Source organism: Periplaneta americana, chromosome 9 (assembly GCF_040183065.1).
Source record: "Periplaneta americana isolate PAMFEO1 chromosome 9, P.americana_PAMFEO1_priV1, whole genome shotgun sequence".
In the NCBI taxonomy this organism is placed as follows: domain Eukaryota; kingdom Metazoa; phylum Arthropoda; class Insecta; order Blattodea; family Blattidae; genus Periplaneta; species Periplaneta americana.
The window spans coordinates 109,530,143-109,542,232 of NC_091125.1; the positions used below are offsets into that span (position 1 = coordinate 109,530,143).

The 12,090-nt window shown below is 35.6% G+C and overlaps 1 protein-coding gene across 1 annotated transcript in view; it reads left to right on the top strand.

Annotated features, from left to right (window-relative positions):
- Positions 1-5,793: 5,793 nt before the first annotated feature.
- LOC138705608 (uncharacterized) overlaps positions 5,794-12,090 on the top strand; it is a 129,183-nt gene continuing 122,886 nt past the window's right edge. The window contains exon 1 of the mRNA XM_069834209.1: positions 5,794-6,111. Within this exon, the coding sequence (XP_069690310.1) occupies positions 5,794-6,111 (318 nt within the window). The remainder of the gene's footprint in view (positions 6,112-12,090) is intronic.

A 12,090-nucleotide genomic window follows, 5' to 3' on the forward strand; every position in this document is an offset into this window, starting at 1 on the left:
TATTTCAGAAAAATGTTCTTCACAAACTAAAGTTTAGTTAAGAGAGCACGGCCCTTTACGTACCCTTATTTCACCAAATTGTTCAGATGTATTCAGCGTTATACAGAGACATCATTTTATTTTTACTTAAATGTTTATTGTACCAGAGTTTTTGAATGTACTTCACTCCCATCCCTTCTACTAACGAAGTTCCAACTCTCCTCCACACAAAACCAAGTCCGCATATAGTAAACAGTACTGAGTGAGTATAGTACGTTCCAGAAATATGTTCGCGTTTTCCAGTGATGAAAGAGCTTTCAATATTGAATCATATTTTCGTACAAGTACTGTCGTCTGTTTGCCTATATCGCATCCCGATTTCCCTCACCTGCTTCTGCTCGCCCCTCTGTAAAGGCTAGTGGCTGGGCTGTCTTAGCTTCTTTCTGAAAACATTAATTTCTGTTGGGAATTGGACGTCTACGTAATATTATACAACTGTTTAAAATAACATAAATAAAGAGCCTCGTTAAGTAATTAACTGTCACGTGATTTCCCCCCTTTCTACAATCCTGCGACATAACCACTTGGACAGTAGATGGAATGTCTGAGTAATTTTATTTGTGCGAGTCGGGCAGAAGTGAAGATTGAATTTACAGTGCGTAAAGTACTCTTTTATAGATTAGGTACAGAATTATTTCAACATGAGGTACTAATACGAAGGACGAAATTGGTAATTGGAATTAGATGCAATAGTCTATAGTGCGATAATATGCACAAAAGAACTGAAGCCTGTATCGAAATGAACGGCCATCATTTTCAAAAATATGTTTAAATATCCATATTATGATTATTTTTCAATTTAACTTTATTCTCTATATTGTACGCTAATGTGCTGTAGTCAGTATAATATACACTGCATAGTGAATACATTTGCTTGGATAACTCAGTTCGTGAGTAAAAACACTTATTTTTAATACTGTACTGTATTGTGATTAAACAAAAAACTAATGAAAATGATCAAACTCAAAATTGCGATATTTCCTAGTTTACGTAAATGGATGAACTACTTTTCTTCGCTCCTATACCTACTAAAGTGATTTGTTTGTATTTTACGCCAGTATCATCGAACTCCAGTCGTGGAAGGGGGTAGCAAACGGTGTTTCCGGTTCTCAACTTTTAATCCGAAGGTATAGCCAGGTTAATATTAAAAATGTTAGTAAAAATAAAATGATGTCTCTGTATAATTTAAGTGTATATTATTCTTTAACTATTAAAATAGCATTATTTATATTTTTCATATCTGAAACTTTAATTAGTTTACTGTGTTACAGCCACTACAATGTATATGTATTTCTAATGGTAAGATTTATCAACGTCGAACATTTAACAATATCTTAATACTTTCTAAGGAACGTAATGGAACCTATATATAAATTAAAAAAAAAAGTAGCTTTCAGACAAAAATCTTCTCAAAAGCTATCCCTACTTTCTTTTGCATTAATTACAAAATTAAATTATCTTTAAAATTGCTGTCTGTAAGACAGCTACATATCAGTCAATTTGAAATCGAATGATTAAAGAAAATGTACATAAGTTTAAAAATGACGATTTGCAATGATTTCAAGGATATATCATTTCACTAATTTATATTGGAAAAATCGTTATACCAGTCCTGCCGCGGTGTACGAAAAGGACTTATGAACGCGATTCTAAAGTAATACTTTTTTGGACACGTTACGGAGTTGTTGATGTCCTACCGTGCCGAATACAAAGACATAGTTCCTCGCCGAGAACCCAACCAGTTAATCAGCCCAAGAAAGGTTAGAACCCACACTCAGATCGTAAACAAATACACTACTACTCCAGCAATGCCGATGGCTCACACGATGTCACATAAAGTCGCGCACTTAACCATTGCGTTTACCGCAACCTGAAAATTGTATTCTTTCGATTGCGAAATTATATCGCCTCATCATTGCATTATTTGCAAATGATGGAGCTCTTTGATTTCATTCATTTATGCCTTGTGAGGACTATCCACATATAAGTAGCTGGAACATTCATAGGTCATGTGATCAGCATGATATGATCAAGACAATTCACAACCCAAATTCAAAGTTCAGCCGAAAATGATCGATTTTAAACTGATGGAAATCCTTAAGAAAATTTCACTCGGAAGTGAATTAAAGTAGAGGAGTCCCATGCAAAAGAATCTTGTTTCTGAATGAGAAACAAAAATCTGAAACAATTTACCGGACGTTTTCTGCTCATGTCAGAATTAACTCTACCGCTCATCATTTTTTTCTGTTAAGCTGTACCATCCTACTGAATTTACTGTTCAGTTGAAAGTTTCGTTGGATCACTATGATTTTTATCGATTTACCGATGCTGTATCAACTGCGAGGTTATCTAGCGTCGGTAGCATTGCTAATAACGAGATAGTTCTTTTTAGACCGAAGATTGGAAAGAGATGACTTGATATTCGCTTTGCAGTTAAGCATTGCGTAAAAATCCAGCCACTTAATTGATATAAGAGGAATTTTAACCCAAGCTCGAGCATAACATTGAAACAGGGATTCAGCTGATTACCTCTGAGCTACGTCCATGGTTTGGACCTTTTCCTGCTTGGTCTTCCTTCTCCAAGCATCACAATTTTTTGATCCGTTATGATTCTTATGTTAATTCTTCCATCCATTGTTTCCTAGATCAACCTAACCTTCATTCTTTCTCCTAGTCACTATGACCTAATGGATAACACAGTTAAGAAACTGTCAAGGGTCTTAAAATAAAAGCTAAAGTCTTAGGATATTTCTTCTTCCCACTTTCTACTGTCCTACGGGTGTCAAACATTGTCACTGACGTAAATCAAAATAATATATTTTACTATATAAATTTCAAATCTGCTAAAGAAAGAATAAAGCGGGAAATATACGTATAGGCCTACACCAGCGGTGACCAAAGCGGGTGTCGTGATTACATCGTGCAATCACAGACATTCAAACAGGTACGAGGCGTTTCCTGTACATTGCTGTGTTTTTCATTCACGTACTGAAGGCAAGCAGTGGCGGTATCATGTCTCTCTACAAACTCTGTCTCTATAAGCAGTAAGAGGTGGTTGCGTAAAGAATGAGGAGAACTTCGTTGTTCTGTCGGACAAAATGTACTATGTTTACTTTGCTCAATGGTTCAATTAGGAGTATATAGAAACAATTGCCACTCTGAATAATCCATTATTATTATTATTATTATTATTATTATTATTATTATTATTATTATTATTACTATTACTGACTACTAAATATGTGTTCTATAATTCTCCCGTACGTGCATGAATATTGATATTTTTAGATCTTCTTCCTAGAAGGATAAAATTATTAGGTTTTATCTCAGTTTTAATCTTCAGATGAGGGTAACTATTTATTAGTTATTCATTTAATAATAATATTGTAGAAAAACTGATTCGATATTATGTGCCAACGAACTGTTAAACGCCAGGAATTGACATGTCTTAAATCATAGCCAGGATGAGAAAAATAACGTACATAATGTAAGGAAGTCAGCTACCTAATGGGGTTTGAAATATCTCATGCTCTAAAGCCTTTTAATGGAACAGAATTTCTCAAAAGAGTAATGATTAAAATAGCTTAAATAACTTGTCCACAAAAAGTTTTTAATTTTGAAAAACTACGAATTTCTCGACCAAGTATCGAGAGAAGAATTTACAAAATTTCTGATTATATTCAAGAAGAATATTAAAAAACGAAGCAAGAAAAATCGTATATTACTCATTGGCTCTTGATGACAGCAGTGACATTAATGTTACAGCAAAGCTTGAGATTTTTATCCACGGAATCCACATCTGTGGAGTAACGGTTAGCGAGTCTAGCCGCGAAACCAGGTGGCCCGGGTTCGATTCCCGATTGGGACAAGTTATCTGGTTGAGGTTTTTTCCGGGGTTTTCCCTCAACCCAATATGAGCAAATGCTGGGTAACTTTCGGTGTTGGACCCCGGATTCATTTCACCGGTATTACCACCTTCATCTCATTCAGACGCTAAATAACCTAAGCTGTTGATAAAGCGTCGTAAAATAACCTACTAAAAATTATCCGCGGAATTGATCAAGATGTTAGTACAGGAACCACCACTGGTTGTAGTTTTCATACCAAGTACCTTTCCTCCGTCTCCTTACTTCATAGGCTGTCTGTCGCATGTAATCGCTGCAGCTCGAGATTTGGTCACCGCTGGCCTATACACTATACACAATCACTGAATGATGGCATCAAGAATAGAGCATTAAGAATGCGGGTGGGTTTGAAGGACGTATCAGTCTGTGTACAACTGACGTGGAGATGAGAACATGCTTCGAGATTGAAGCAATCCAAATGGGCATACAGTACTAGGCTACAATATGAGATCCCAGATCTAGCAGAGAGCAGAGACATCGCTGGTTAGATTTCTTCCCGACGCGTCTTCGTGGCGTTTAAAGGGGAAAACTTAATCTTTGTATATCGTATTTATTAAAAAGAAAATAAATAATTCCCTTTCCAGGAACATCCACCGGGTTTTGTAGCTGCCAGCTGCACCACTAATTCCCGCCGCGTCTGTAGCTCCTGCGGGCTGGTCTTCCATCCAGACGGCCCGGATTCGATCTCCGGCTACTTTGTAATGGAATTTGTGGTGGCCAAAGTAGACGTTGCAGACTGTTTCTCTCGGGATATTTTCTTAACGTTTACGATCAAATATTCATGACCTACGGCCGTTGGGGCTTATCAGGCGATGGGACCTCTTATTTATAACGGGCAAGAAGAGGACGTTTTAAGCATTTGCTCGTTTAAAATGTATTGGGGATATATTATTATTATTATTATTATTATTATTATTATTATTATTATGCTAATACTATTATGATTGTAAGCAATTCTACAGGGTGTTTAAAAAATACGGGGCATAATTTCAGGTATGTATTTCCCACATGTAGACAATCAAAATAGTTCATTACAACATGTGCCCGGAAATGCTTCATTTCCGAGTTATGGTCTTCACAACATTGAAATTCACCGGAACGTTTTTCTTTCCGCAGGTCGTTGTCATTACAGAAGATGTTCAAAATGCCCACCTCCTGCTTGAATAAAGATCTCACATCGATGTCTCATTGACCTGCGAACACGATCCCAAACTCCAGGAGTATTGCGTATGTCCTCAGAACATGCCACAATTCGATTCCGAAGGGATTCCAAATCAGGCACCGGAGACGAATAAACCAATGATTTTAAATGGCCCCACAAGTAGAACTCGAGAGGGTTCAGATCAGGTGAGCGTGGAGGCCAAGCAATTGGGCCACCTCTACCTGTCCATGGATCAGGAAACCTTCGATCCAAGTACCGGCGAGCCGTACGACTGAAGTGTGCAGGAGCGCCATCATGCAAGAAGTGAATGTGTTGACGATTGATCAGTGGAGTGTCTTCTAAAACATGAGGTATGGTTCCGGTGAATTTCAATGTTGTGAAGGCCATAACTCGGAAATAAAGCATTTCCGGACACATGTTGTAATGAACTATTTTGATTGTCTACATGTGGGAAATACATACCTGAAATTATGCCCCGTATTTTTGAAACACCCTGTATAATTCTAACTATAATTCTGACCTGTTGTAACTATGAAACGTTTGCAAATAAACAAAAATGACAAAGTACTTTTCTGCTATAAATATCGTTCTGATCCATCTTCTCGTCGGTTGACCTCTGTATCGGGCCTAAGGATCTGTCCCGGGTCAACCCTCTAAAAAGCAAAGCCAAACCAGTGATTCAGAGCGATGGACACTACTGAGATTCTCGCAAAAAAATGTCTTGGGACATGCCTACCCTACAATGAGGTACCCAAAGAAACCGCGAAGAGATGCCGGTATCGGAGACTGAACCCACGACCCTGCCGGTATATCCCCGAACCGGAAAGCGATTCGAGAGGAAGTCTTCCACTTCGCAAGTGCAAGGCCAATGGGCAAGAAGTGGAGCAGCCCCTCCGCCGGCCGCATATAACGCGGGCTGATCGGCCGCGCGCGGCAGTGAGTGATCAGCGCAGAGTGCGAGCGAGTGAGGATCTCTGTGTGCCGCTCTGCGTCAGCATGTCGAGCGTAAGTACGCAGGGGCGTGCCGCCCTCCACCCCAGGCGCTTATGTTAAATCTAAGATCTCATGCATGCCAAGTTTTCTTTTTATTGTGTACTATTTGAAACTTGACAGTGAAATTGGAAAATATTTTCGTTATTGAAATTTTATGACATTTAAAAATTAACTTAACAGGTGTTATTGCTATGCTTTTATGAAGCAGTAGGGATACAGCTTTATTAAAATAAATATAGAAGGGCTGTTACTCTATTTATGAAAATTATTTTGATACAGAATGCAGTTAGTGAATATTTCACTTTGTGGAGATACGTGACACTTAAAAATTATCAAATACAAATTATAACTATGAAAAGAATAGGCCTTTGGAGAAGATCGCGAATGAAGTTTATCGAAAGTACTGAAACGAAATGTAAAACGATAAACAGCTGATTGGTGAAATTTGCATGAATAATAGTATAAATGTTGGGAGGCCGGAGGGAAAAAGACCTTTGGGGAGGCCGAGACGTAGGTGGGAAGATAATATTAAAATGGATTTGAGGTAGGTGGGATATGATGGTAGAGACTGGATTAATCTTGCTCAGGATAGGGACCAATGGCGGGCTTATGTGAGGGCGACAATGAACCTCCGGGTTCCTTAAAAGCCAGTAAGTAAGTATAGCATAAATGAAAATCACCCTCTTATGCGTGGGTATCAGATTCTGAAGAAGTATTCAATAGAGTGATGTAGGCCTTTAAATAAAACAATAAGAATTTATTATAATTTACTTTTATGAAGTTGATAAGGTGTGTTTCTTCATTTTTGTATCTCTTTAATTCAGTGAAATTGGACAAGATTTTTCGTTGTTGAAATTTTATGACATTTAAAAATTAACTTAACGGGTGTTATTGCTATGCTTTTATGAAGCAATAGGGATACAGCTTTATTAAAATAAATATAGAAGGGCTGTTACTTTATTTATGAACATTATTTTGATACAGACTGCAGTTAGTGAATGTTTCCCTTTGTGGAGATACGTGACACTTAAAAATTATCACGTACAAATTATAACTATGAAAAGAATAGGCCTTTGGGGAAGATCGAGGACAAAGTTTATCGAAAGTACTGAAACGAAATGTAAAACGAGAAACAGCTGATTGGTGAAATTTGCATGAATAATGGTATAAATGGAAATTATCCCCTTATGAATGGGTGTCAGATTCTGAAGAGATATTCAATAGAGTGATGTAGGCCTTTAAATAAAACAATAAGAATTTATTATAATTTATTTTTATGAAGTTGATAAGGTGTGTTTCTTCATTTTTGTATCTCTTTAATTCAGTGAAATTGGACAAGATTTTTCGTTGTTGAAATTTTATGACATTTAAAAATTAACTTAACGGGTGTTATTGCTATGCTTTTATGAAGCAATAGGGATACAGCTTTATTAAAATAAATATAGAAGGGCTGTTACTTTATTTATGAACATTATTTTGATACAGACTGCAGTTAGTGAATGTTTCCCTTTGTGGAGATACGTGACACTTAAAAATTATCACGTACAAATTATAACTATGAAAAGAATAGGCCTTTGGGGAAGATCGAGGACAAAGTTTATCGAAAGTACTGAAACGAAATGTAAAACGAGAAACAGCTGATTGGTGAAATTTGCATGAATAATGGTATAAATGGAAATTATCCCCTTATGAATGGGTGTCAGATTCTGAAGAGATATTCAATAGAGTGATGTAGGCCTTTAAATAAAACAATAAGAATTATTATAATTTATTTTTACGAAGTTGATAAGGAGTGTTTCTTCATTTTTGTATCTCTTTAATTCAGTGAAATTGGACAAGATTTTTCGTTGTTGAAATTTTATGACATTTAAAAATTAGCTTTAACGGGTGTTATTGCTATGCTTTGATGAAGCAATAGGGATACAGCTTTATTAAAATAAATATAGAAGGGCTGTTACTCTATTTATGAAAATTATTTTGATACCAACTGCAGTTAGTGAATATTTCCCTTTGTGGACATACGTGATATTTAAAAATGATCAAGTACAAATTCTGCAGTGCCTGGGAAAAGTGACATAGGTCAGTTTCCACAAACCTTTTTTGATAATTTATTGACAACTTACGGAACATATGCTCGCTTGGAAAAAGAGACATAAGTATTTCTCTCATTACAATAATTCATACAGAAAAAAATCAAATCGGCATAAACCAGTGTAAGTTGTCAATAAATTATCAAGCAAGGTTTGTGGAAACTGACTTATGTCACTTTTCCCAGGCAATGCAGATGTTATAACTGTGAAAAGAATAGGCCTTTGGGGAAGATCGCGAATGAAGTTTATCGAAAGTACTGAAACGAAATGTAAAACGAGAAACAGCTGATTGGTGAAATTTTCATTAATAATAGTATAAATGGAAATCATCCCCTTATGCGTGGGTATCAGATTTTGGAGAGGTATTCAATAGAGTGATATAGCCCTTAAATAAAACAATAATAATTATTATAATTTATTTTTATTAAATTGATAAGGAGTGTTTCTTCATTTTTTATCTCTTTAATTCAGTGAAATTGGACAAGATTTTTCGTTATGTAAATATGTTGCGCTTAAAATAATTGACATACTGTAGCAAAGACTAAGGAGAAGACTATAATTGAGATATATTCTTAACGTTGAGAGAAATCTACACTTGACATTGATAATTTCCGAAAATATACTGAATAATAGAATAACTTGACGTCATGCTCAGCCTCGCGTGTTTGCAAGGGTAGTCTAACGTCGCATAACTTAAACTAATTTCCTATTAAGAAGCAAAGAGATTACCTAGCTTTTCATTGGCTGTATCTGAATATTTATTTCTCTAGAGTGAAAATTCTTTTAATACAGAGTTCAGCTGGCGAAGATTTCTCTGTGGACATTGTGGCGCTTAAAAAGTGTAACGTAGAAAATATTACTATAACTGTGAAAAACTATGATTGAGATTATTAAATAATGCTCAAAATTAAAACGAGAAGTTTGTTAAAATTAATTGGTGTGAGTAAATATTAAAATCTGTGTTTTTCTCTCGTATTTTCGTTTGACAAAATATCTACCATATATTTTCTCGTATGAAAACACATATTTTTATTTTTTTTCAGGGACATAGCCTACCCGTTTACGTTTTTAGCATCCGTGGCATTGAGGATATGATTTTGGTATGACACATACCTGCATACCTTTTTCTATCAAATTATAGGACGAATTTTGTTCATAAATAATATATTCGGGTACATAATAACCATTCAATCGAAATTGGCTCTGACAAAATAATAATAATAATACTTCAACTTTTAATGTTTCATGAGTGACATGTAGTATGCCGTTTTATGTTATACAACCGTTTCCTCGTAATACTTGTGAACAAATCATACATTTAATATTGTCATAATATTGGCAGCAAAAAAATGCGTTCTCCCATCCTACTTGAAACTTTCGTTTTTATAGAAGTACATGGTTCCGAGAGAGACATTGCACGATACGCCACTCGCAGGTCAGAGACAAATACAGGGACATCATTTTATTTTTACTTCAATTTTTATTCTACCTGAGTTTTTAATGTACTTCACTCCCACCCCTTCTACTAGCAAACTTCCAACCGTTCTTCACACAGAACCAAGCGTATACAGTCAAAGTCACCTTACGGTCATAGTAAACACAAACAGTACTGAGTTAGTGAGTATAGTACGTTCCAGAAATATGTTCGCTTTCAATATTGAATCATATTCTCGCACAGGTACTGTCGTCCGTTTGCCTATGTCGCATCCCGGTTTCTCCCACCCACTTTTGCCCGTCCCTTTGTGGCTGGGCTGTCTTAGCTCTTTTCTGAAAACATTAATTTCTGTTAGGAATTGGACGTCTACGTAATATTATACAACTGTTTAAAATAACTTAAATGAAAGGACCTCGTTAAGTAATTAACTGTCACGTGATTTCCCCACTTTCTACGACCCTGCGACAAAACCACTTGGACGGACAGTAAATAGCATGTCTGAATAATTTTATCTTTTCGGATCGGGCAGAAGTGAAGATTGAATTTACAGTACTTAACGTACTCTTTTATAGATCAGGTACACAATTATTTCAACATGAGTTACTAGTAGTAAAAGACGAAACTGGTAATTGGAATTAGATATAAGAGTCTATGTGCGATAATATGCAAAAAAGAACTGAAACCTGTATTAGAAATGAACGGCCATCATTTTCATATATGTGTTTAAATATCCATATTATGATTATTTTTCAATTTAACTTCATTCTCTATATTGTACGCTAATGTGCTGTAGCCAGTATAATATACACTGCATAATGAATACGTCCGAATGGACAGCTCAGTTCGAGAGTAAAAACACTTATTGTTAATACTTTACTGTACTTTGATTAAAGAAAAACCTAATGAAAATTATCAAACTCAAAATCGCGTTATTTCCTACTTTACGTATATGGATGAACTACTTTTCATCCCTCCTATACCTAGTAAAGTGATTTGTTTGTATCTTACGCCAGTATCATCGAACTCCAGTCGTGGAAGAGGGTAGCAAACGGTGTTTCCGGTTCACAACCTTTAAGCCAAAGGTATAGCCAGGTTAATATTAGAAATGTTAGTAAAAATAAAATGATGTTCCTGTACAAATGGAACGGAGTTTGACTCCAGTGAGCGAGAGGGTGGGGGTTGGGAAAGGTAGGAAGCAACAGAAATGAACAGCTATCATTGCGAACCACAATGTGCTCGTGAGTCACATTTTCGCCACGGCTGACGTAGGGTATAATTTAATTTATATTGGAAAGTTTTTTACAACTTGATCGCTTTACGCCCGCTTATATAACACCCATTTTTTTTAATATGACTAATTTGAAGACCAATGCTTTTGATAATTACTATATATGCTAAAGTGAATAACATCAAATTTGTACATTTTTTCTGTGCTATGTATTTAAACTGGGGGAGTTTTTAATACAAAATAAATATAATTTTGAGGTTGGAAAAATCCTACCATGATACGAGAAAACTAATTTTTATTCGGATTCAGCATGGTTAAATTAACTTCAATCACATTTTAAATCTGAAACAACAGAAAAAAAACTTTATTTCGTAGGTCAGTATTAAAAAAAATAAATTCTGGCAAGATTATAAAACTCTTTCTAAATTATGTTCCTTGCATTAAAAGGGGGTTTCTCCTTTGCCTTGTAAGAAAAAAGAAAGACATTCCATCACCTCCATGCTTTAGAGCTGGCATTCCCAGTCGGTGCGTTGCGTTGTTCCAGTAGAACATTCCATACTTTCCTTTTATTATATAGAATACATTTTGTAGGTTATATCTCACTCTACAAGTTTTATTTGCAAACAGACTGTACACTGTAATCCGACGAACCTCTATTTCAATCTAACGCAACAGGGATCCTGAACAAATGGCGCATCATCTTTGTGTTTGAGCCGATAACTTTTGCTGAACTGGCTTTGTGGTATCTCAGAAAGTCGCAAGGATATCGAATCTGCATTATAGTGTTACGTCTATCTAGCGATTCTGCATGGATCCATAATGGATATTAAGTTATGTAGTTCACATTTAGCTGATTGCCAGCAAGAACGTTGTACTGATGTGATTGCTATAAGATTCACATTAACGCTTGAGTTGTCCTTTACAGTTCAGCCTACGCACTTATGTCATTATTTAATTGAAAGCATTTACATTGAAATAATTTATGTATTTATTCACATTGCAAATGGGTATATACTCGGTGGCAGTGGTAACTAATTACACTCAATAATGACAATTAATAATAACATAATTAATAATAAATTAATAATAATAATAATAATAATAATAATAATAGCAACAACAGGGAGTATCCTAAATTAAATGAACGATCACTTAAAATAACATTTAAAGTAAATCTAATTTGTATCTTAACCCTAAGTTCGAACTAAGTACCTTTCAGCACCACACTCGTTTCGCGG